This window comes from Halichoerus grypus, chromosome 7 (assembly GCF_964656455.1).
Source record: "Halichoerus grypus chromosome 7, mHalGry1.hap1.1, whole genome shotgun sequence".
Taxonomy (NCBI): domain Eukaryota; kingdom Metazoa; phylum Chordata; class Mammalia; order Carnivora; family Phocidae; genus Halichoerus; species Halichoerus grypus.
In genome coordinates, this window is record NC_135718.1 from 114,700,938 (window position 1) to 114,724,832 (window position 23,895).

Genomic DNA, 23,895 nt, shown 5'->3' on the forward strand with positions numbered 1-23,895 from the left:
TGACACACAGTAAGTGCTCAGTGATAATTAGCAATTAAAGTTCACAAAGCCTATAGCATACATAGCATGAGAGCTGGCCAATTGTTATGGCCAAAATGCTATCTGGAAGGGCTCTTGAACTACAGCTGGGAAGAAATTGCCATACCCGGCCCCTTCTTAGTCTCTTAAAGGAGTTCTCTCCAGGGAAACACTGTATGCGGTATGAAAAAAATTACCATACTGCTCACTTGCAGGATGCACAGCAATAGAAAATACATCCAGTCTAGCGGAGAGCACAGAGAAACTGTCCAGGGTGTGTGACCACAGGCAATCTTGAAACCTCTGAACTTTTGTCATTTACAAACTGGAAATAATACCTTCCCCCCAGGAAAATTGAGGTAACGCACATGCAGCCTTTAGGGCATTGCGGAACACATAGTAGGACCTACATAAAGGAGTTGTACAACGTTATCATAGTCAGATAATGTATATGAGCGCGCTTTATTGCAAAGACAAGATGGATTTATAAATCATGTTATCAAAATCAAGTGTTAAAACTACAGGAAAGGTAAAAGGATTGTACAAATCAGGTACTGGTGCATATCTTGAAAACCTAATTGCCCCCCAGGAGGAAACAAGCAGCTCCTGCCCTGAACCCTGAGTGGGCAAGGGTGGGAAGAACTCCAGCTCTCGCCCACCCGCCTCCGAGCCCCGCCTCCAGGGTTGCGTGACGCGACGCCCAAGCCCCGCCGACGGGGGGCGGGGCCGGCCCTGGTCACGTGAGCGCGGGTGCGGAAGTGGTGCAACGGGCGGCGTCTGTGGTTGGCCGAGGCCGCGGGTCCCGGGGGCGGGGTCAAGCCGGCCAGACGCGCCGGGAGGAGCCGGGGGAGGAGGCAGGCGCGGGGGCCGGCGTCAGAGTCCGGGGTTCGGTCTGCGGGGCGATCGAGTGCTGGGCCGGTGGCGGTCCCGTGCGCCCCGGCCAGCCCGCGCCAGCAGCTCTGGGTACCCCAGGCCGAGGCGCCGGCGGCTGCTGCAGACCGGTGGGGTGGGCAGAGGGGGCCTCGGAGGGCGCCCTGTGCGCGGAGCAGGCGTGAGGCAGCCGGGGGCCGGGACGCCATGTCCATGGAGGACCCCTTCTTTGTGGTGAAAGGGTGAGTGTCCCCGTGGGCTCCACTGGAGGAGGACGTGGCCGTGCTGCCAGCGCGCACCTCCCCGCTCTTCTCGCTAGAGGGGGAGGGGAGACAAGTGGAGGCTAGGGAGGGGACAGTGAGGACGGCTTAGCTTGCAGGGCCATGACCAAGCGTCCAGAGACATCCCCTCCGCGTCCTACCTACCTGGACTGTGAAAACCGTGCCCCCGACCAAGCCCCTGGGGAAGGGGATCCCTTTTGGGATGTGCGCGGAGATACAACTTATTTGGGGTTCGAGGGGATCAGCAGCTCTGCAGGTGGGGAGGGAAACACGCGTGCCAGCCCATACTGGGGCTCTAGTGGAGCACGGGGCCTTACTTCGAAGGAGGGAAAACAGCATCTGGGCAGGAAAAGGGAAATGGCCCTCCTGAGCTTTGTAGTTGGCGTTGATGGGGGTGAGTTCCCATTGTCCATTGAGTTTGGAGCGCCGGCCCGCAGAGTGGTGAGACCACAACACGCCCAGAGGCGTCTGAGCACGTTTGCAGGCTGGGCTGCGGGGGAGCAGGGCTCCGGAAGACAACTCAATTCAGTGGGGGCGTTTTTACTGAGTAATGTGAGGGGAGGAAAGCAGTCGTTCGAACTCGGCGATGATGTTGGAAGGAAAACAAAATGAAATCAGCCAAACTAAACTTTCCTCAGCTTTCTATTAGCAACTGGGATTTTCCCACAGTGCTAAAGGAAGTGAGTGCTTTCTTTTTAACTCCCTGATTTCATCCAGGCTCTTTGACAGGTTTCCCCCATTTCTTATCCAGCCTTTCAGAACAGAACTGCCTTAACTTATTTTTCCCTATGAGCTGTCCTGACTCCATCTTTGATTGCTCGATTGTTTGGAGATAGAAACTTTATTTGCACTTTGTTATATTATCTTTGTAGCCATTAAACTAATGCCAAAAAAGGTCGATTCTCATGCTGTTGTAACTTGTCAGCTTTATGTTTTAAATGACAGACATAAAAAAATCCGAGAACTACAAAGATCCCAGATCAGTACTAATAACCACGAAGTGTCCCTTTGCTTGCAACTAGTTGCTGCTAGCTTCCTATTTCTGCTGACCAGTTGCCTGAGTGTTTGTGTTTTTTAAGGATTCTCCTCAGAAAATTTACTTGGTACTTTAGGTGAAGTACTTTGTTATCCATGATACGGTAAAATATATTTATATACTTTTTAACATTTTCTTAAAAGGTTTTTTTCTTCATCCTACTTAAAGGTAGATGGGAAAATGCCGAGTTGCAGATTGACTAGTAATATGTGGCTTTCTACCTGGAAAATGTGTTATTTGTTAGAAGGATTAGTTTAGGGGTTAATTTTTAAATGTTAAGGCTGTGTGTCTTTCCCTTGAATGAAAGTTGTTAATGCTTAGGTTGCAAAGGTTATCTCTGGCGGTGGAAGCCAGGGATAATCAGAAATTTTTTGTTTGCTTGATTTTTAATGGAATCTGTGAAAATGCTAAATTGCTCTGCCATCTTGGTCTTTTTTTCCTGATAGATCCAATATAGTCTACCAGTGCTTGCTCACTGATTAGATATCACTGCTGTATTGGAACATTGGCCTGGATTCTTCGTTGACTTTTATATCATTTTAGCTCATGTCCTAAGGTGTCTGAAGGAAGAGATTGGCAATACCTTCTGCTGTAGAAGGTAAAGTTAGCCACAAGGGTGTATCCAGACTGTGACAGAGTATCTGGGGAGCCGTGTACCTCTATTTATTAAAAGTATTGAAAATGCATCAAACGATGTGGAAAATTAGATGCCTAAGTTGTGGCCCCTAGCCTAGCAGCTGATGGTTCTGAGAAACAACTCACCCCAAAATTAAGTAGAAATGACAGGTGATAAATTAAGCACTAAAGCAAATGTTACAGAAGATTAAGTGCCCCAGTAGTTCTGAGAAAAGCAACTCATTAGAAATGGTTATGATTGGAAAAGCTTTTAGAAGTAGTAGTAGGTCTTGAATTAGGTTATGAAGATGGGTAGAATTGAGATAATTCAGGCCTGTGTCTCATCTGGACTCTTATTAAAGAGTCTCTTAATTGGTCTGCCTGCTTCTAGTCATCTTCCTTTGGTTCTGTTGGGTCAGTGCTATCTAAAATATAATGTGAGCCATATATGCCATTTCACATTTCCTAGTAGCCATGTTAAAAAGTAAAAAGAGGGGCACCTGGCTGGCTTAGTCGGTGGAGCATGCGACTCTTGATCTCTGTGGCGTGAGTTCAAGCCCCACACTGGGCGAGGAGCTCACTTTATTTTTTTTAATTTTTAAAAAATACTTTACTTATTTATTTGACAGAGAGAGCGAGAGGGAACACAAGCAGGGGGAGTGGGAGAGGGAGAAGCAGGCTCCCCACTGAGCAGGGAGCCCGATGTGGGGCTCGATCCCAGGACCCCGGGATCATGACCCGAGCCGAAGGCAGACACCCAATGACTGAGCCACCCAGGTGCCCCGAGGAGCTCACTTAAAAAAAAAAAAGGGGTAAAAAGAAACTGGTGAAATTAATTTTAATATCATCTTTAATATATTCAAATGTGCAGGTGGTTAATATGAAGATTATAATGGAATAGTTTACTTTTTTGTATTAAGTTTTCAAATTTGGAGTATATTTTACACGTAGAGCACATCTTAGTTTGGACACTGAATTTTCATCAGGAATATTTGATCTATATTTAGAGTTCATTAAATTTACAGTTGAGAAAGTAGGTTCACATACCCAAACATACTTAAAAATTTCCCAGGAACGGAATTGCATATCGGTTTTTAAATTTAATTGAAATAGAAAAATTAGAAAGAAGAAAAATTAGAAAGAAGCAACTTCTTCAGCAAGCTTCGCACTGCTACCAGATGTGTCCACAGAGACACGATCAGGTTCCTTCGTCATCCCAGCGCATTGCAGGTGTTCCGTAGTCACGTTGGAGACCACATTGGGCCGCAGCTCTTCTAGAACCCAAGCAGGGCTTCCGTGCTTAGCATCATTTAGTGGCTGCCTGTTGCCTCAGGAATAAAGTCCAAACACTCCATGACCCCCATGATCGCGCGGCCCTTTACCCTCCGCCCACTCTGCCTACCCTCAGCGCGGAGCTCCAGCAAGGCCCGACTAGTGTGTGACCACAGTCCTGGTGCTGTTACTCCATGTGCACCCACTCTGCCTGGTTCACCCACTAAGCTTTGAAGATTCAGTGTAAGCATCTGTGTTGCCTCCAGGAAGAGCTACCCTTGGCACTTGTAAGACATGTTATTGCACCTCTTCCTCTGGCTGTCTTTCATTATTAGACTGTGAGCTCTGTGGGTTGGGACTGTTTATTTTTCCTGTAGTTCCAGCCCAGCACCTTGAATATACAGCGTAAATGTTAACTAAATACTCGTGGTGGTGGTGGTGCAGGTGGTTAAGGAGTAGTGATTCATGGGTGGGAACTTTGCCAGCAGATGCCGAGTTGGGCATTGTGTATTAGAAATGATCAAGGAGAGCATCCCAGGTGGTGTAGGAAGTTGATTTAGGGGAAGTAATAATAATAGCTAACATTTAAAGGACGCAACTCCTATCCAAGTATTTTGTGCTAAGTAAGCACTTTATAAAAATTTTCACTTGATAGGAACAGCTTTGTGATGTGGGTACTAGCCCCATTTTAGAGATGAGGAACTGAGGAAGCCCAGAGGGGTTAAGTTATTTGCTTGGGGTCACATAGCTAGTAAGTGGTAGATCCAGGATTCAGATTTGAACTTCCTGATTCTACTCACGCTATTAAAACTTCACAGTACAGGTAGAATTAGGGTCAAGGAGAGTCTCATTTTGAAGCCATTGGAAATTTTTAAATCTGGGAAATGGCATGCAATTGGGGTTTTTAGGAATACTGATTTGGTAGTACTGTTGGATGCATCAGTGTGAGGAAGGATTTAAAAGGGGACCAGTTAGAAAGCTGTGTTAATCGAAATATGCAGTTCTTAATGCCTGGATGTTTGAGGCTAGTTTTGTGAGGGTTTGACACTATCAATGGCCTGTTCAGAGCAGAATCCCAGGACACAGAGGAGAAAACTACCACAGTGGGGCAGCTGAGCTCTCGGAGCGCATGTGACCCCTACCTGGCCTAGACATTCACAGTGGTATTTACAGCACCAGAACTCGGTCCCTGAAACTCCAGGCCCTCCTGAATCACCTCTGGCCTGCCCTTAACGTGTAGCCTCTCTGGCAGATCCTCTCCGTGCGCTCTCACTGGGTGAGCTGGATTATTCCCATTGTGTCAGGTACTCCCTGTGTATCTGAGCACATCCTGGTCACTCTGGCCCCACTCTCTCCCCTCCCTACAAATGCCTGACCAGACCTTCCTTCAGTCCCGCGCCCACTTGATCATCGTGTCCTATCAGTGCCATCCCTTGGATGTTTCTGGAATCTTCTCTCCCTCTCTAGTGATGGTTCGTCTTCCCTAGTGCATGTACTTGTTCTCTCCCACCTGGACTCCTGTAAGCAACTTCTTCAGCAAGCTTTGCACTGCTACCAGATGTGTCCATAGAGACACGATCAGGTCATTTCTCTATTCAGAGTCCTTTATTCTAACATCCTTACTGAGTGTCTGTTTTTGTGTGCTGGGAGCTGAGAGTATAGCCGTGAACAAACAAAATCCCATCCTTATGGAGCTTACATTCTAGGGACAGGAAACAGACAAATAACGTGGTATGTCAGGTGGTGGTAAGTTCTGTAAGAATAAAGGTGGGTAAAGAGAAAGGAAAAGTGGATTCTGGGGGAAAATTTTATTTTTTATCTGACTTCAGGAGGCAGTGAAGTTTGGGGACCTGTTTTTGGTAATCAGGCTGACCCAACGTTGGGCTCTTACCTTTCAGTTACTTGGAGTAACTTTTGGCAAGTTAATTCATCTCTTTGAACCTGTTTGTACAAAATGGCTTAGCAATGTACAAAATTGGCTTAACAATACCTGCTTTATTGGTTATAAGGATTAAATGTGTTAATGCATGTAAATTGCCTAGCAGTTGGAGGCACATATTAAATGCCCAATAAACATTCTCTTTTAAATGTCTGTTTCTATGTTTCCGGCCAAATAAGCTGCTGTCTCTGAGAGGAAAGACCATGTCTTACTGGTTTTTGAGTAACATTTAAACTAATGTTAAACTAATATATGCTTATTTTAGAAAATCTAGGAAACAAAAATATAAAAAGGAGAATAAAAATTTATTGAAATGCCACCATCCAGAAATAATTTGTTAAAATTTTGATATATTTTTGATCTTTATTTCTATTACTAGTTTTAGGCAATACTTTTCATCAGGTTTTGATCTTTTACTATATATCAGGCACTGTGCTAAGAACCTAACAGTAATTTTCCTTTTAGTCCTTATGAAGTAAGTACTGGTACTATTATTATCATTTTACAAATTAAGAAAATGAAACTTAGTAAAAAAAACAAAAACCAAAAACTTCAGGCTTATAAGCTTATAAGTGGAAAGGCCAGGATTTATATATGTGTGTATTATTATTATTGATTAACTGTTTTAGAAATTGGGATCATACTGTATTATAATCTTTTCATCCGTATTTTTTTTCCATTGAGGCATTTTTATTTACACGGATGTATTACATCCCTAGAAAAAGGATCCCAGAAAAATTTTCCCTCCTGTGTGCTTTCGTCTTGCTTCTTCATGGGTTGTGAGAGGTTGACTGATGCCAGAGATTGTCAGTACAATGAAACCAAACTAGTGGGACGGGAGCAGATTCTTCTGCCATTTTTCTAGATCTTTGAGTTGTACATCAGACCTGGGGCTGATCGCTCCACACTTGTTTAACCTGCCCATGAGGTTCACAGCAATTTTCCTTGCTCTGTGATCATCAGTGACTTCAAATCCACCAGTGTAACCATGGTTCATCATCACAGTTAGAAACCGGATGATGACTTTGGAGCACGGCCTACTAAGAACCTGACGTTTGCCTCTTTTCAGCATTGTTCATGCTCTTGAGAGCATCTGCCAGGACATTCGTGTGCATCATTATGGTGACACGGAAAGAGGACGGGAGGGCCATCTGTATTTTTTTATATCCTTAAAATGTCTTCAGTGGGGAGGGCTTTTAATGACTGCATTGAATTTTGCCATATAAATGTAATATAAATGATTACCTAGGATGACAGCATATTTCTGAATTTTCACCAGTACCAATAAAGCAGTGGCAAGGAGGATGAATGCCTGACAGGTCTTTATTGCTGCTTCTCTTTATTTCCATAGCCTGTATTCCTGTGGCAAAATTGCAAAATCAGAGAGTAAGCACATTTTCAAAGCTTCTGATGCATATTACCAGATTGCCCTCCAGAATACACCTCTGACTCCACTCTATCCCCCACCCCCACCCATTTCCCCTAATCTCATAACAGTCCTGGGATTCTCATTTTATGAAATCTTTACTAATTTGTGAGGTGGAAAAAAATGCCATATTTGAATCCTGTTGTTTTCATCTTTGTATTTCGTAGGGACTCATGCGGTGCTTGTTTGATGAGTGCATCCATTTTGAGTTTTGGGTTCTGTATTTTTCCCTGTCTCGTTGGCAACCTTTTAGAATTTGCAACTTCTAATTGAACTGACCAAGAAGACCACAAAATTGAGCATTGGAGTATGAGAGTCTGTTGGTACCAAGCGAGCCTCTCCTGTAGGTAAAAGGCATGAATGTTGTGGCTCTTTAATATTTTGTTGTTTTGGAGGCTTTGTGTGCCTGAGTAAGGATAATTTCCAGGTTCTTGGCTGTGGATCAATGTTGAAATAATGGCCTAAGTAAGCAGATGAGCAATATGGTATATGTTACGTTGTATTCTTTAACCAGCATTTATATGTGCAGCCTTCTTAACTCTAGATTATGAGTTCCTTGAAGGCAGGCATTGTGCATTTTATTCACATTATTGAGAGAACTGTTTATTGGTATAATCACTGAAAAAGAAATCATTTGCTTGCAAGGTAATTTTAGTCTAATAAAATGAATGTAAGTCAAATCTCACATTCTACTTTTTAAAATCAGAATCAGATGTTTCACCATAAAGACTTTGCAAACATTTGTTATAAATTTATTGAATGCCTAATACTATATTTGGCTGAAATAGTAGTCTAGTTGGACAACAGTATGTAGATACGTGGAGTGTAGGCGAAAGACAATGTGCATTGTGTGTAAGATTTCAGAGTAGAGTTGAGATGTTATGGAGACTGAAAAAAGGAAAGACCCCAGGGGAAATGTTGGTCAGGGGCATTTTAGTGAAGCAGGTAATAGGGTCTCATTCTGACCCTTAAAGGAAATGTCTGCTTTTCATTTGCAGAGATGTGGGGACTCTTGGCTGGGGAAGCAGCGAGCAGAAGTCTAGAGCCAGGAATGAGAAAGGGGAGGATGGGAAGGAGACCTGCCAACTGACACAGATTTTGTTTTAGTGAAGAAATCAGGTTGGATATTAAAGTCGGTCAGTTTGGGGGAGGAAGATATGGAATACCCAGCTGAGGAGTTTAAATTTAATCTGTTTCCCATTGTAAATTCTTAATCAGGAGGCAGTTTTAACTAGCAGGTACTGTTTACTCGCCTATGGGCAAACAGTTGTTAAGGGTTCAAACCCAGGTCTTCTGATTCCACAAAGCAAATAGATTTGTCTGAAGGCTTAGCAAAGATGGGATTGAATAGGTCTTGGTACTGGAAGGCACCTCACAGTCAGGGTCAGAAGCATTTGAAGCAAACAGCCAAGATGCCTGAGCCCCAGTTCTCCTGTTTGTTCACGAGGGCAGACTAGATATCTTGAAAGTTTCTTCCAGATCTAAAATCCAGTGATTGAGCTTAAGTAGAAGTTGTGCAAGGTGAGAAGTTTAAGAGGAAGAGTGTCTAGACAAATTTGAAACCTTGGGAGCTAGAGGCACTATTGACTGAAAAGGGGAAGTTAGAGAAGGAAGCAGACTTCTTTTCTGCTTTATCTTTTTGTTTGAATACTTGCTTTTTAAAAAATTATCTTTATTTGTAGGCAGGATAAGATCAGTTTGGTTTTAGGCAAATGCAGTGGTCCTATAGGCAGCTAAAAATACAGGAATTAATCCTGGGTGAGTGACTAGGGTTGGTAATGCAGTTGTGGAGTCATCAGCTGAAAGGGATCTTTTGAACCTGTGGATATTGATGAGCACCTAGAAGCTATGCAAAGTGTTGAGAAACACGAGGACCAAGCGGAGGAAAAGGAACGAGAAAACTGGTAGAAACCAGAAGAGCACAATGACACAAAAACAAAGGAAGTGAGCGTTTCAAGAAAACAGCTGTGCAGGCTGTGGCGGCCAGGGTATTGAAAGTGCGGGTGAGTTCAAGCCCGTCGTGACCTTGACCTGCGGTGGCACTGGTAGCGGTAGTACTACCCCAGGGGGCTGTGGAAGCAGCGGCAAGTGGAGGTCAAAATTGTGTGTAACTGTAGGTAACTAAATAGAGTCACTCTTTCCCCCACGAGAGTAATTGCAAAAGGTATCACAGTACAGTTGAATTTGGAAATGACAGTGAGGTCAAGTGAAAGGAGTGTGTGTGGTTTTCCCCTGAAATACAGAAGATGTGAGTATGGAAGTCAGGCAGTAACAAGAGCTCCCTCCCCCCTTACCAAGCACGAGGGATTGGTGGTAGAATGAGGTTGGTAGGATAGGGGGCGGGAGGGGGATATGGTTGCAGAGGCTCGCACAGCCTGGGTTTTTCAGGTTTCATTACGAGAATGGAAACCATCTGCCTTTCCTAGCCTCTCAGTATATTGATGAAACAGGAACCTCTCTGTAAAGAGTCATGCAGAATGAGCGCTGCCTGCCCCAGATACTGGTCTTGGGGCCGATTGTCTTTTTCTAAAGGTGGCCACCCCAGTATATATCCTGCCCCATTTGCTTTTCTTAAATTGTGAAGCTGGCGTTCTTCTATCAAGCTGGGCTCCCAGTTCCTTTCCCTGGGACCTGGGCAGACCTTTATAATTGCCTCACCTGACAATGCGGAAATGACACTGCTTGACTCCCAAAGTTTGAGTCCTAAAAGACTGCCCATACAGCTTGCACCTGCATCTTCCTGACTCGGGACGCAAGGCTGGGGTGTCCGGAGCGAACAAGGAATAAATCCAGCTCCACCCAAGCTGCTCTGCTAGGGAGATCATGTGGAGAGACACAGACCCAGAGACACTACTGAGGAGCCTATGTTTTTGCAGCCCCAGACACTGTGGAGCAGGGACCAGCCATCTCTTCTGTGTTTGGCACGATCTCCTGACCCGCACAGTCCATGGGCATAATAAAAGCTTGTTTTACTCCACTATGTTTTGGGGTGGTTGTTACCCAACCACAGTAACTGGAACAGATGCCAATTCAGAGTCTGTCAGCATGATCAAAGAAGAAATGAGGAATCAGAAGGCTGACGGAGTTGCAGCTACACTTATTCTGCAACTTGTTGGCATAGCCGAATGGCAGATTCTGCAAAACCAAAGCTCCCTCATGGCTGAGATAATCCTTCCTCTAGCTTTACTGAGAAACTTGGCAAGATCTAGATAATAAAACTTGGGGATTTTTATGGACATCTAGATGTGTTGCCTTTAGCCCTAGAGGTTGGTTGTTAGGATGGTGGGACCTTCCTCGTGGTGGAACAGACTAGACTGTTGGACGGTAGAGGCTCAGCTAGCAATGACAGAGGGTTAGTGTTTGGCTGGCTTCAGAAACAAACTAGGTTAGTTCTGACAGTGTCAACTTTTTATTTATAATGAATGGAATAATCTGGTTTTGAAAGCTTTGATGACTTCATTTTTCCCAAAAGATACATTCTTCAAAGATGTGGACTGTGTTTTCATTTTTGACAGTTGCTTACCAGTAGTTCCCTGGGCATTGAGGCGGATTGCAGTGAGGGACCTTCATTCTGGTGTTCGTGCAGTTTAACCCATGAGGATATGACAGGTCCCTTGATTTTGATAGACCATTTGGTAGACAGCAAGGCAGAAGATCTTCGTCCCTAGCATTTTCCAACACTGACTCTTGTTGCCCATGAGCTGTGTAAGACAGAACTGACTTTGGAAACATCTGTAACAGATGTGGCAGCAGAAAATCTGTTTGACTGTTGTGGGGACCTTCTCTGGAGCTAAACCTGTACTTCCTAGGAAAGTAATTAGCAAGTTTTTGGTGAAATGGTGTCAGACAGGATTCCCAGAGCTGTTGGTGAGCAGATGGTTAACCAAGAAGTTTGCTAAGCCGAAGAGCTCCAAAAATTCAAGGTATACCTGGCCCCTCGTGGAAAGTTCTGGGCGTCAGACTTCAGTCATTCCCTTCACATAGTTGAAAGAAAAACCTCAAATAAGTAAACCAGACTTCACAGGAAAAGGAAAGCAGTGTTTTGTGATTTTAACCTTTCTGGAGACTATACACAAACGTGGATCTCTGTTGCCTAAGGAGTCAGTAGCTGCTGCTGTCTGGTCCGGGTGCTGCGCTCACATGGGCTGTGCGGAGCCGGCAGTGCTGGGCTTGTGTGTGTGTGGGAAGTGCGTAACTAGCCGCTTGTTACAGAAGCAACTCCCTTGCCCTTCCTGAGTGAGTGGTGTGAAGAAAACTCAGTGGGCTCTTCTTCTCTTGTTAAAACCCTCACAAATCTCAAACAGATGACACTATTATATACTCCCCTGTCTTTTTGTTGTTGTTCTCTGTCCTGTTAATTGATTTACTTGGAATGCCTAGTGATTGTAAATATTTAGTTCCAGATATTTACAAATGGTTCCTAATTGAATGAGTTGTCTCACTAGAGTCTCACCGGTTATTAGGTGTGGCTTGTGGCTCTTGAAACTGACCAGAAACCCCAAGTTCTCTTGAAAATTCTGGTTACCATTAATATTTGGCTTAAAAAGGGATTTGTTTGTGACACATGATGTTTTCTACTCTGCTTTCATGCCTTCTTTTTCAGGCTAGCACTAAGCTGAAATGAAGTTGGGAAGTGTTTTAAACTTTGAGGGTCCCCACAAGCTGCTGTTAAAATAGGGTTCCTTGACACACTGCAGGCTCTGGCTTTTCGAGATTTGAACCATGTTCCATTTTTGTAATTCCTTGAAACATTTGTCTCAGAACTGCAAAATAATGACGACTTTGCCTTTCTTATGTCTGTGCCACTAACTGAAAACCTCTTAAAAAATAAGAGATTGAGAGTGGAATAAGCCAGGTCACTGGCCGGGCCTGTGGGGTGTTGAATGTTATCCTGGGATTGCTTTGCGGCATTTTTCTGATTCCTGCCATTTCTTTGATGTCTTCTTCAGAACGTGCTTAAGGCCTCCTTGGTTTCACTCTGTGCTACTAGAATTGAATCCATCCACGTGCCCCTCCTCCCCCTCAAGTCTGACTGTCAACTCTTAGGAGTCGTGGTTATGAAAGTGTGGTCCTTGGATCTCAAGGGGTTCTTGTCCCTTTCACAGAAGAGTCCCTTAACCTAAAACGCTGTTCATAATAACTCAGATGTCGTTTGCTTTTTCCGTGGTGCTGACATTTACACGACGATGCAAAAAGCTGTGGCAGGTAAAAGTGCCGGAGCCTCAGCTTAGGTCAAGGCAGTGGCAGCAAACGGTACTAGTGGTCACGGTGTTCCTGCCTCACGGTGAGGAAGAAAAAAAGTCATACTCCCTTAAAAATGTTCTTCAGTGAAACAGTAAAAATTAATTGTATCAAATCTTGATCCTCAAAGACACTTTATTTTTAGGGGTATAATTTACCTACAGTAAAATTGATCCTAATTTTTTGTGTACAGTTCTTCAAAATTTGACAAATGGATACAGTTGTTTGTAACCACCACCTCCACAAATAAGATATAGGACAGATCCATCCCCCCTAAAGGTTTGTTTCTCTGTGTCCCTTTGTAGCCGAACTAACATTACTTTGCTCCTTGGTGAGTCACAGTAAAAACTACACCAGGTGATGTGATGAGCACTGGGTGTTATATGCAACTGATGAATCACTGACCTCTACCTCTGAAACTAATAATACACTATATGTTAATTAATTGAATTTAAATAAAATTAAATTAAAAAAATACTACACCAGGTGAGTTGTTGCACAAAGGAAACTATTTGCAGCAAATAAGGAGATCACGGGGAATAACTTCCAAAGCTGTGACTCCCTGAACAAGTGTGGGTGGGTTCCTTTTATTTAGGGTTAGTGTGAATATTTAAAAAGGAGAGCCTCATATGTAGAGGTAGGTGGAAGGTCGCACATGTGCCTTCAGGAAACATGCCTATGCGTACATTTTATGTTATGTAAATGAGGCTTGTTCTCCTCCTTGGGCGGAGAATTTAATAATATAATGAGGCAAAGGTAGTTGTTGGTCATTCTAGAAGTCACTCTATGGTCCATCTGTGCAGGCTTGAGTTGGGGCTTACACTCAAACTGGTCTGGGTGGTCTGGGTTGGCTGGAGGTCTTGTCAGGTTAATCACTGTTGCCTGAGGGGTTGTGGTTTTCAATTTTTGGCAGTTATGACTAAAGCTACTATAAGAATTTGCAGGTGGTTATGTGAACATAAGTTTTCATGTCACCTAGAAGTGAGATTGTTGGGTCATATGGTAAACATGTTTAAGAAAGAGGCACATTATTTTCCAAAGTGGTTGTACCATTTTGCATCCCCACTAGAAATGCATGGGAGTTCCAGTTACTCTACCACCTGGTCAGCCCTTCAGCATTGTCATGTGTTAAGCCATTCTCAGTTTGTAGTGGTATCTCATTGTGGATTTAATTTGCATTTTTTCTAATAACTAATGGTATTGGACATCTTGTGTGCTTAGCTATCATCTGTATGTCATCTTTGGTGAAGTGACTATTCACATCTTTTGCCTGTTTCCCTTACCAACCCCCCCCCCCATTTCTTTTTTTTATTTTTTTAAAGATTTTTATTTTATTTATTTATTCATGAGAGACAGAGAGAGAGAGAGGCAGAGGGAGAAGCAGGCTCCCCGCTGAGCAGGGAGCCCGATGCGGGACTCGATCCCAGGACCCTGGGATCATGACCTGAGCCGAAGGCAGACGTTTAACCATCTGAGCCACCCAGGCGCCCCCCCCCCCCCATTTCTTAATTGGGTTTGTTTTCTTGCTAAGTTTTGAGAGTTTTTAAAAAATTATATTATAGATAAAAGACATTGATCAGTTATGTAATTCATACATGTTTTCTCCCAGCCTTAGTACACAATTTACTATTCTATGTGACAAACTGAGTATGCCAAAGTACTTTTGCTATATTGTGAAATAAGATGGCTGTCTCCAGGAAAAGCAATTTGTGATTGAGTTACTAGCTGAAATAGCTCATTTTTTTTCCTCCACAGACTCTCATTTTTACTTGAAAGAATGCCTGGCAAACTGACTATTGAGACTTGCACATGTTCTCAAATTTCAAAATTATCTAAAAAGTGCTTGAGATATTTTCTCAAAAATGAAGAAAGTGAACCTGTCACTTACTAGAAAACAATTGATAGTTTTTCTGCCGATGATAAAATTAGAGCCTTTTTTAAAAAATAGAATTTTTTAAATTCCTATCATCTTACGGGTTCCTAATAGTTAAATCTCTCTGATGAGACTGGTGGTGATATTATATGATTTGGAATATTGGGTAGTGAAAAGAGTCAGCATTTGCAAGACCTGTAGTACTCAGTAAACTAATACTTTCCAGATGACCAGTATATGTGATAAAATCAAACATGGGTAGGTAAAAGATCCATTCAAAATACAAGGTATAGCAATGGATGGTAACATGGAGAGTTCAAAAAGCCTTTGATACAGTTTCAGGTTCTACATTGCAACTAACCTTTAAGAAACTGCCACTTTGTTGAGTTTTGGTATAGGGTCAAAAAAGAATATGCACAATTATCTAGGGGTGCCTGGTGACTCGGTCGTTAAGCTTCTGCCTTTGGCTCAGGTCATGATCCCAGGGTCCTAGGATCGAGCTCCGCATCAGGCTCCCTGCTCCGCGGGAAGCCTGCTTCTCCCTCTCCTACTGCCTCCTGCTTGTGTTCCCTCTCTCGCTGTGTCTCTCTCTGTCAAATAAATAACTAAAATCTTAAAAAAAAAAAAAAAAAAGAATATGCACAATTATCTAAACAGGCTATTAAAATACTCTTCCCTTTTCCATCTGTCTATCTGTATGAGGCTGGATTTTCCTCATATACTTCAACAGAACATGTCAACAGACTGAATGTAGAAGGAGATATGAGAATCCAGCTGTCTTCTGTTAAACCAGATATTAAAGAGATCTGCAAGCATGTGAAACAGGGTAATTTTTTTTGTTTTAGAAGTTTTATTTTGCAAAAATATTAACATGTAGCAAGTTCACTATATTTGATTACTTGATAAATACTTTTTAAACATCTGTTTGAAATTCTAATATGGTAAATGGGAATAGATAAATAGTCCACATCAATCTAAGTTCTTTGGGGTCTTCAGTAATTCTGAAGAGTGCAAAGAAGCTCTGAGATCAAAAAAGTGTATGGATTGCTACTTAAGAGAATTTAATTTGAGCATATGGTTGTGTTCTGGGGGTGGAGAATGTGGTATGCCCTGAGTCGCCTTTGGTTTAAGGCTTCTCGTTCTCAAAAAGGAATTTAAATGTACTTTACAGAATTGCTAATTTTTATATTCTTTATTTTTATTTTTAAGAATATTTTATTTATTTGTCAGCAAGAGAGAGCATGCACAAGCAGGGGAAACAGCAGGCAGAGGGAGAAGCAGGCCCCCCACTAAACAAGGAGCCCAATGCAGTACTCGATCCCAGGACCCCAGGGTCATGACCCGAGCCAAAGGCAGAGGCCTAACCGACTGAGCCACCCAGGCACCCCTAATTTTTATCTTCTTTAAAATGAGATATTATAGATACCTCTTTAATCCTGTGTTCTATTATCATAGGTGATATTCAACACTTAGAAGTAAACCAAGTACCTGGTATTATGGGAAGATGTGTACCTCTTTCTTCACCAAATCAGCCAGAAACCTTACGAGAAAGTAAAAACATGTACTTAGTCCCTCCCCTTTTTATGTTAAATAGAGTTTCTCATTAACACTGAAAGTATACGGCTGGTATGGGAGGAACAATGAGAGGACTCTGCTAACCCATAAACTGGGTGTTAAACAGACCTGGGGAGATGTCCTGTTGGCCATATAGGTCAATGATATATTCAGCCTGGCCCCATAGCTGTATTCTCTGTTTTGACACTTACTTTTTAGCTCTCATGGGTATTTTCTAACCGAAATATTATTGTAAGTCACCTTTCTTCATTTTGCTAGTGCTTTATCTTCTGGTATTTAAACTGTCGGAGGGGCGCCTGGGTGGCTCAGTTGTTAAGCGTCTGCCTTCGGCTCAGGTCATGATCCCAGGGTTCTGGGATCGAGCCCCACATCAGGCTCCCTACTCAGAGGGAAGCCTGCTTCTCTCTCTCTTGCTGTCTCTCTCTCTGTCAAATAAATAAGATCTTAAAAAAAAAAAAAAAAAAAACTGTCAGAGGGAATAGGATGCATGCAGTTTCTGTTTTAAAGTCATAGGCAGCAAACACCCTGAGTGAATACCCAGAAGAACTGGTTAAGAAGTCATTGAAGGATCAAAACAGATCTCTTCGTTTAGGTGCATGAAGATTATAATCTTTGTATACTAGAGACTGTATAATTATAAAATGATTCCTTTTTGGCTTTTATATGCAGTAATACTCAATTATAACATTTAAACTGTGGATATTGGCCCATTGTTAGGCGGCCAATTTTTTTTGTTTTTCGTTTTTTCTCTTCTGTGTCTATCTTTATTTGCACTTCTGAAAAGTAATAGTGTCATTCTCACTACACCAATATAGAATGCTACCTCAGAAGTGGTTGGTCTTTTTTTTAATGTGTATCACTTTTATTTATTTATTTATTTTTCCAAGTTTTATTTATTTATTTATTTATTTAAAGATTTTATTTATTTATTTGACAGAGAGACACAGTGAAGTGAGAGAGGGAACACAAGCAGGGGGAGTGGGAGAGGGAGAAGCAGGCTTCCCACCGAGCGGGAAGCCCGATGCAGGGCTCGATCCCAGGACCCTGGGATCATGACCTGAGCCGAAGGCAGATGCTTAATGACTGAGCCACCCAGGCGCCCCTATTTTTCCAAGTTTTAATTTAAATTTCAGTTGGTTAACATATAATGTAATATGAGTTTCAGTTGTAGAATTTAGTGAGTCAGCACTTCCATATCACACCCAGTGCTCATCACAACAAGTGCCCTCCGTCATCCCCATCACCTATTCAACCCAAATCCCCTCCTCCCACATCTCCCCTCTGGTAACCATCAATTTGTTCTGAACAGATAAGAGTCTGTTTCTTGGTTTTCCTCTCTCCCCCCACACTCCGTGCCCATGTTTCTTTGTTTCTTAAATTCCACATGAGTGAAATCATACAGTATTTGTCTTTCTCTGACTGACTGACTTTGCTTAGCATTCTCTAGCTCCACCCATGTCAAATGGCAAGACTTCATTCTTTTTTATGGCTGTGTAATATTCCTCTGTGTGTGTGTGTGTGTGTGTGTGTGTGTGTGTGTACGTACACATACATATGTACACACACATACCACATCTTTATCCATTCATCAGTTGATGGACACTTGGGCTCTTTCCATAATTTGGCTATTGTTGGTAACGCTGCTGTAAACATCGGGTGCATGTAACCCTTTGAATTAATATTTTTGTATCCCTTGGGTAAGTACCTAGTAGTGCAATTGCTGGGTCATAGGGTAGTTCTATTTTTAACTTTTTTTGAGGAACCTCCATACTGTTTCCAGAGTGGCTGCACCAGCTTGCATCCCACCAACAGTGTAAGAGGGTTCCCCTTTCTCCGCATCCTCGCCAACATTTGTTGTTTCCTGTGGTGTTAATTTTAGCCATTCTGACTGGTGTGAGGTGATACCTCATTGTAGTTTTGATGTGTTTTCCTGATGATGAGTGATGTTAAGCATCTTTTCATGTGTCTGTTAGCCATCTGTATGTCTTCTCTAGAAAAATGTTTATTCGTGTCTTCTGCCCATTTCTTAACTGGATTATTTGTTTTTGGGGGTGTTGAGTTGGATAAATTTTTTTTTTTTTTAAGATTTTATTTATTTACTTGAGAGAGAGTGCACGAGAGCACATACATGAATTGGGGGCAGAGGCAGAGGAAGAAGCAGACCCCCCACTGAGCAGGGAGGCCGATGTAGGGCTCGATCACAGGACTGAGATCATGACCTGAGCTGAAGGCAGACACGTAACCAACTGAGCCACCCAGGTGCCCCTGATAAGTTCTTTATAGGTTTTGGATACTAACCCTATATCAGATACACACTTGCAAATATCTCTTCCCTTGGAGAAGGCTACCTTTTAGTTTTGTTGATTGTTTCCTTTGCTGTGCAGAAGCTTTTTATTTTTATAAAGTCCCAATAATTTATTTTTGCTTTTGCTTCTGTTGCCTCAGGAGACATATCTAGTAAAAAGTTGCTCTGGCCAGTGTCAAAGAGGTTGCTGCCTGTGTTCTCCTCTAGGATTTTGATGGTTTCCTGTCTCAAATTTAGGTCTTTCATCCATTTTGGATTTATTTTTGTGTATAATGTAAGAAAGTGGTCTGGTTTCGTTCTTCTGCATGTGGCTTTCCAGTTTTCCCAGCACCATTTGTTGAAGAGACTGTCTTTTTTCCATTGGATATTCTTTCCTGCTTTGTTGAAGATTAGTTGGCCATATGGTTGTGGGTCCATTTTGGGTTTTCTATTCTGTTTCATTGATCTATGTGTCTATTTTTGTGCCAGTACCATACTGTTTTGATGATTACAGCTTTGTAATAGAGCTTGAAGTCCAGAATTGTGAGGCCTCCAGCTTTGCTTATCATTTTCAAGATTGCTTGGGCTATATGGGGTCTTTTGTGGTTCCATACATTTTAGGATTGTTCTAGCTCTGAAAAATGCTGTTGGTATTTGATAGATACCATTAAATGTGTAGATTGCTTTGGGTAGTATAGACATTTTAACAATATTTGTTCTTCCAATCCATGAGAGTGGAAGTGGGGAAAATTTTCAGAACTTTGTGACTATATCTAATTTGAAAGCATTCTAAATCATAGCACTTAATGGCCTAGTTTCACTCTCTAAACAAGAAACACACTCACCTGCTATATGTATATATTATACATATTTATATTTAAAACTAATAATATTAGGAAATCTTCTAATGAGATTTTGGATTTAAAAATGTCTCAGATTAAAGACAAGCTACTCAATGGGAGAAGTATTTGCAAATGACATCTCTGATAAAGGGTTAGTATCCAAAATATATAAGGAACTGATACAGCTCAACACCCAAAAAACAAATAATCCAATTAAAAAATGGGCAGAAGACATGAGCAGGCATTTCTCCAAAGAAGACATATGGATGGCCAGCAGACACATGAAGAGATGTTCAACATCACTCATCGTCGTTCGAATCAAAACTACAATCAAATATTTGAGCTACATTCAAATCAAAACTACTATGAGATATCACCTCACACCTGTCAGAATAGCTAAAACCAAAAATGCAAGAAACAACGGGGGTATTGGTGAGAATGCAGAGAAATAAGAACCCTCGTGCATTGTTGGTGGGAGTGCAAATTGATGGAGCCAGTGTGGAAAACAGTATAGCGGTTCCTCAGAAGGTTAAAAATAGAACTGCCCTACGATCCAGGAATCGCATTACTGGGTATTTACCCAAAAAATACAAATACATTAATTTAAAGAGATACATGTACCTCTGTTTATTGCAGCGTTATTTACAATATGAAAATTGTAAGCAGCCAGTGAATGAAAGCCAAATATGAGAGCAGCCTGAGTGTCCATTGATAGATAAATGGATAAAGAAGAAGTGGGGAGGGGGGTGGGAGGATGGATTAGCCTGGTGATGGGTATTGAGGAAGGCACTTTCTGCATGGAGCACTGGGTGTTATGCACAAACAATGAATCATGGAACACTATATCTAAAACTAATGATGTAATGTATGGGGATTAACATAACAATAAAAAATTTAAAAAAAAAGAAGAAGAAGTGGTGTATATATATACAATGGAATATTATGTAGCCATAAAAAGAAATGAAATCTTGCCTTTGGGAACAACATGGAAGGAGCTAGAGGGTATAATGCTAAATGAAATAAGTCAGTCGTAGAAAGACAAATATATTATTTCACTCATATATGGAATTTAAGAAACAAATGAGCAAAGTTAAAAAAGAAAAAAGAAAAAGACAAACCAAGAAACAGACTCTTAACTATAGAGAACAAACTGATGGTTACCGGAGGGGAGAGGGGTGGGGGGATGGGGGAAATAGGTGAAGGGAATTAAGAGTACACTTATCATGATGAGCACTGAGTAATGTATGAAATTGTTGAACCACTATATTGTACACCTGAAACTCACGTAACACTGTATGTTAACTGTACTGGAATTTAAAAAAGAATTTTTAAAGTCTCAGATTAAAATACCTCCCTTCTGAAAGACTAGCTGCATGAGTAACCCTTCCTCAACCCTTTTTACCCTCACCACCCCTCCCCCTACCCCAAGAAAAGGAAAGCTGTGTTAGGACTTGTACATGTGAGTATAAATTACTATCACACCAAATGGCAGCATGTGTGAATGTTAATGGCACTTTAGTTAATTTGTAGGATTGCTGCTTATATGACTTTTAAGTATAGGCTGTTCAGAGAAAGATTAAATTTTGTCCTCAGATAAACCTGATATAGCTATTTAAATAGTGACTATTTTATTCCAAAATCAGCTGAGAACATAATACTGTTATTTTTAAAGGTTTAAACTTTGATATTTGTTCGCAGAGAGCCTTCTGTAAAGATCTAAAAACACTTTTGGGAGTGGTAGTTTGCTGAAGATGGTATGTGATCACAGGTGTTAACTTAGGCAGTAGTTAACTTGTTCCTGGTACATGTTGTCTGTGATTTCAGTCCTTTCCCCTTACCTTGATTACAGAGAGGTACAGAAAGCAGTCAACACTGCCCAGGGATTATTTCAGAGATGGACAGAGCTCCTCCAGGACCCTTCCACAGCAACGAGGGAAGAAATCGACTGGACCACCAACGAGCTGAGAAACAACCTCCGGAGCATAGAGTGGGATCTCGAGGACCTTGACGAGACCATCAATATCCTTTTCTATGGTGCCTATGCCTTTGGGGTCGACAGAAAAGTAAACACGTTTTTATCCTGATTTCTTAAGTTCGTCGATAAGATATTTCCTTTTATAATGATTGATACTGCTTATATTTGTACCATGACACACTTGAAATACTTGCCCAGTAAGCCAAGGGGCAGGGGCCACCTTCTTCTACGGTGCATGATAAATCCGGCAACACGGAGACAGTGTGGTGCAGTGGTTATAAGCTCAGACCCTGGAGGCAGACCGTGTGTTCAAGTCCTGGCTACACCAGTTACTAACTTTGTGACTTTGGACACCTTGCTCTCTGCTTCAGTTTCCTCTTCTGTAGAAGGTTAGGATAACAGTAGTTACTGTCTCATAGGGTTGTTGAAAGTTGAACAGGTAAGTGTGGGGCCTGACACGCAGTGAGCTGCTGTGAGTGTTAGTCACTATTCCGTAGAGGTGTATACAGACCAGTGTCCTACATTGTTAATTAGAAATCAAAAGAAAATCCTTTTGTGGACTGTCTTTTTTCTGTTCAAGAAGTGATGTGTTACAACGCCAGTGTCCATCAGAGAGCATTTTGTACCATGAAACTGCATTTAGTAAAAGCAGATCTGTTCTGTTAAGTCATGCTGTTGAGGGGAGGTCCACTGACCTGACTGGCGAACCAGAGAATGATGGCCTTTTTTCAGCTGGAAAAATTCCAGTTAATCAAAAATTTTGAAGATATGCCAGTTGCATGTTCTCAGTTCTCTCTCGTTCTCTCTGTAAGTGTGATCTAGGAAACCAGCTTTTCAGGTTCATATGCAGTTAATAAGTGGAGGGTATAATCTATTTATAATATTTCTATTCATCAGATGACCCTGGGTACCTTTTAAATTATTTTAAAAAGTATATTGTTAAAAATTAGTGGAACAAAATGTGTGAGAAGGTGGGATCAAAAACACAGGTACAGGGAGATACCTTGAGATAGAGGGAAGAGAAGAAGATTGGGGAGACAGAAATTGTGAGAGGAGGAGGACAGAAGTGTTAACAGATACACACACACCTTGGAGATACTGTGGTTCGGTTCCAGACCACCACAGTAAGGGGAGTATCGTGGTCTCAGTAAAGCGACTCAAGTGAATTTTTAGGGTTTCCTGGTGCATATAAAAGTTATATCTACACTATACAGTAGTCTGTTAAGTGTGCAGTAGTGTTTTGTCTAAAAACAATGTATATACCTTAATTTAAAAATACTTTATTGCTGGGACACCTGGCTGGCTCAGTCAGTAGAGCATGTTAGTCTTGATCTCAGGGTTGTAAGTTCAAACCCCACGTTGGGTGTAGAGATTACTTAAAAATAAAATCTTTAAAAAAATACTTTATTGCTAAAAAAGCCTAGTCATCATCTCAGCTTCCAGTGAGTCACAATCATAGATCACCATAACAAATATAATAATGAAAAAGCTTGAAATATTTTAAGAATTACCAAAATATGACACATGAAGTGAGCAGATGCTAGTGGAAAAATGGTGCCCATAGACTTGCTCGACACAGGGTTGTCAGAAGCCTTCAACTTGTAAAACACAATGTCTGCTAAATGCAGTAAAACAAAGCACAGTAAAACGAGGTATGCCTTTGTATTCATCATTCATTCAGCAAATAATCATTGAGTGTACCATGTGCTGGATATTTTGTTAGTTACTGAGATTGGATTGATAAAGCAAAACAGTATACCAGCCCTCATGGAATTTATGGTGGGGAGTAGTGAGGGGCTCAGGGGACAGGGGAACAGACATTAATCAAATAACAACACTATGTATTTGCAGACTGTGAGAGAAAAGACCAGAGAGCCATGCGAGTGTCTGACATGGGGCAGCAGGACCAGGCTGGGAATAAGGAGATTAGGGGAAACTTCGAAGAAGCCTCAACCTCTAGATTAATAAGCAGGATTAGCTTCTTGACATAAATGGAACGGTTTGGAACAGCAGATGAAAAAGGCTTGCAAAGCTGTCATGGGAAAGATGATCTGAAGTCAGAAAAGAGTAAACAAAGAGTGCTGGCAGGCATCTGGAAGAGCCCAGCTCAGCCGTGGTCAGCCTGCCATGCATGGATTTGTAGTGAACCCAGTCAGCAGGGGCTGTGTTTCTTAACCTAATGGGTCTTCTCCACTCGGAGGCACAGAGATCCTCATAGCTGTGGGAAGAGAAAGTTTGAGAATGATGTGTGTCAAGTTGACAGTGTTTTAAGAAACATCGAGCCAGATCTTACTGCTTACCTGTAAGAGATTTTGTGGTTTAACATGATGATGTTTGTTAGGTTTTTAATGATGAAATTGCTTTCCCTTGACTTTTTGACCCACGCATAGTTGAAGCAAACCCTAGAAAATTCAACCTCGATGCAACTGAATTGAGTATAAGAAAAACCTTCATCACAAGTACTCGGCAAGTTGTCAGGGTAAGGAATATGGTCTTACTGTGTTATTTGTGCAAAAAATAGCCACACTTCTCAGAACTCTTTTTTTTTAATTGTAAACTAATAGGTCAACTCTGAAACCACTTTTTAGTATGAATTAAATGCCAGTTTTCTTCCTAATTTCTCTGATTCAAATAAAGAAATCTGTTTG

At 41.8% G+C, this 23,895-nt stretch overlaps 1 protein-coding gene across 2 annotated transcripts in view; it reads left to right on the forward strand.

Moving 5' to 3' along the window:
• The first annotated feature begins 856 nt into the window (after window positions 1–856).
• STX6 (syntaxin 6) overlaps window positions 857–23,895 on the forward strand; it is a 45,399-nt gene continuing 22,360 nt past the window's right edge. Inside the window, exons 1-3 of one of the 2 annotated variants that reach the window (XM_036071121.2) lie at window positions 857–1,130; window positions 21,122–21,291; window positions 23,632–23,726. In XM_036071121.2, the coding sequence (XP_035927014.2) occupies window positions 1,096–1,130; window positions 21,122–21,291; window positions 23,632–23,726 (300 nt within the window). In that variant the 5' untranslated portion in view covers window positions 857–1,095. The remainder of the gene's footprint in view (window positions 1,131–21,121; window positions 21,292–23,631; window positions 23,727–23,895) is intronic. The other variant, XM_036071119.2, reaches the window with a different exon arrangement.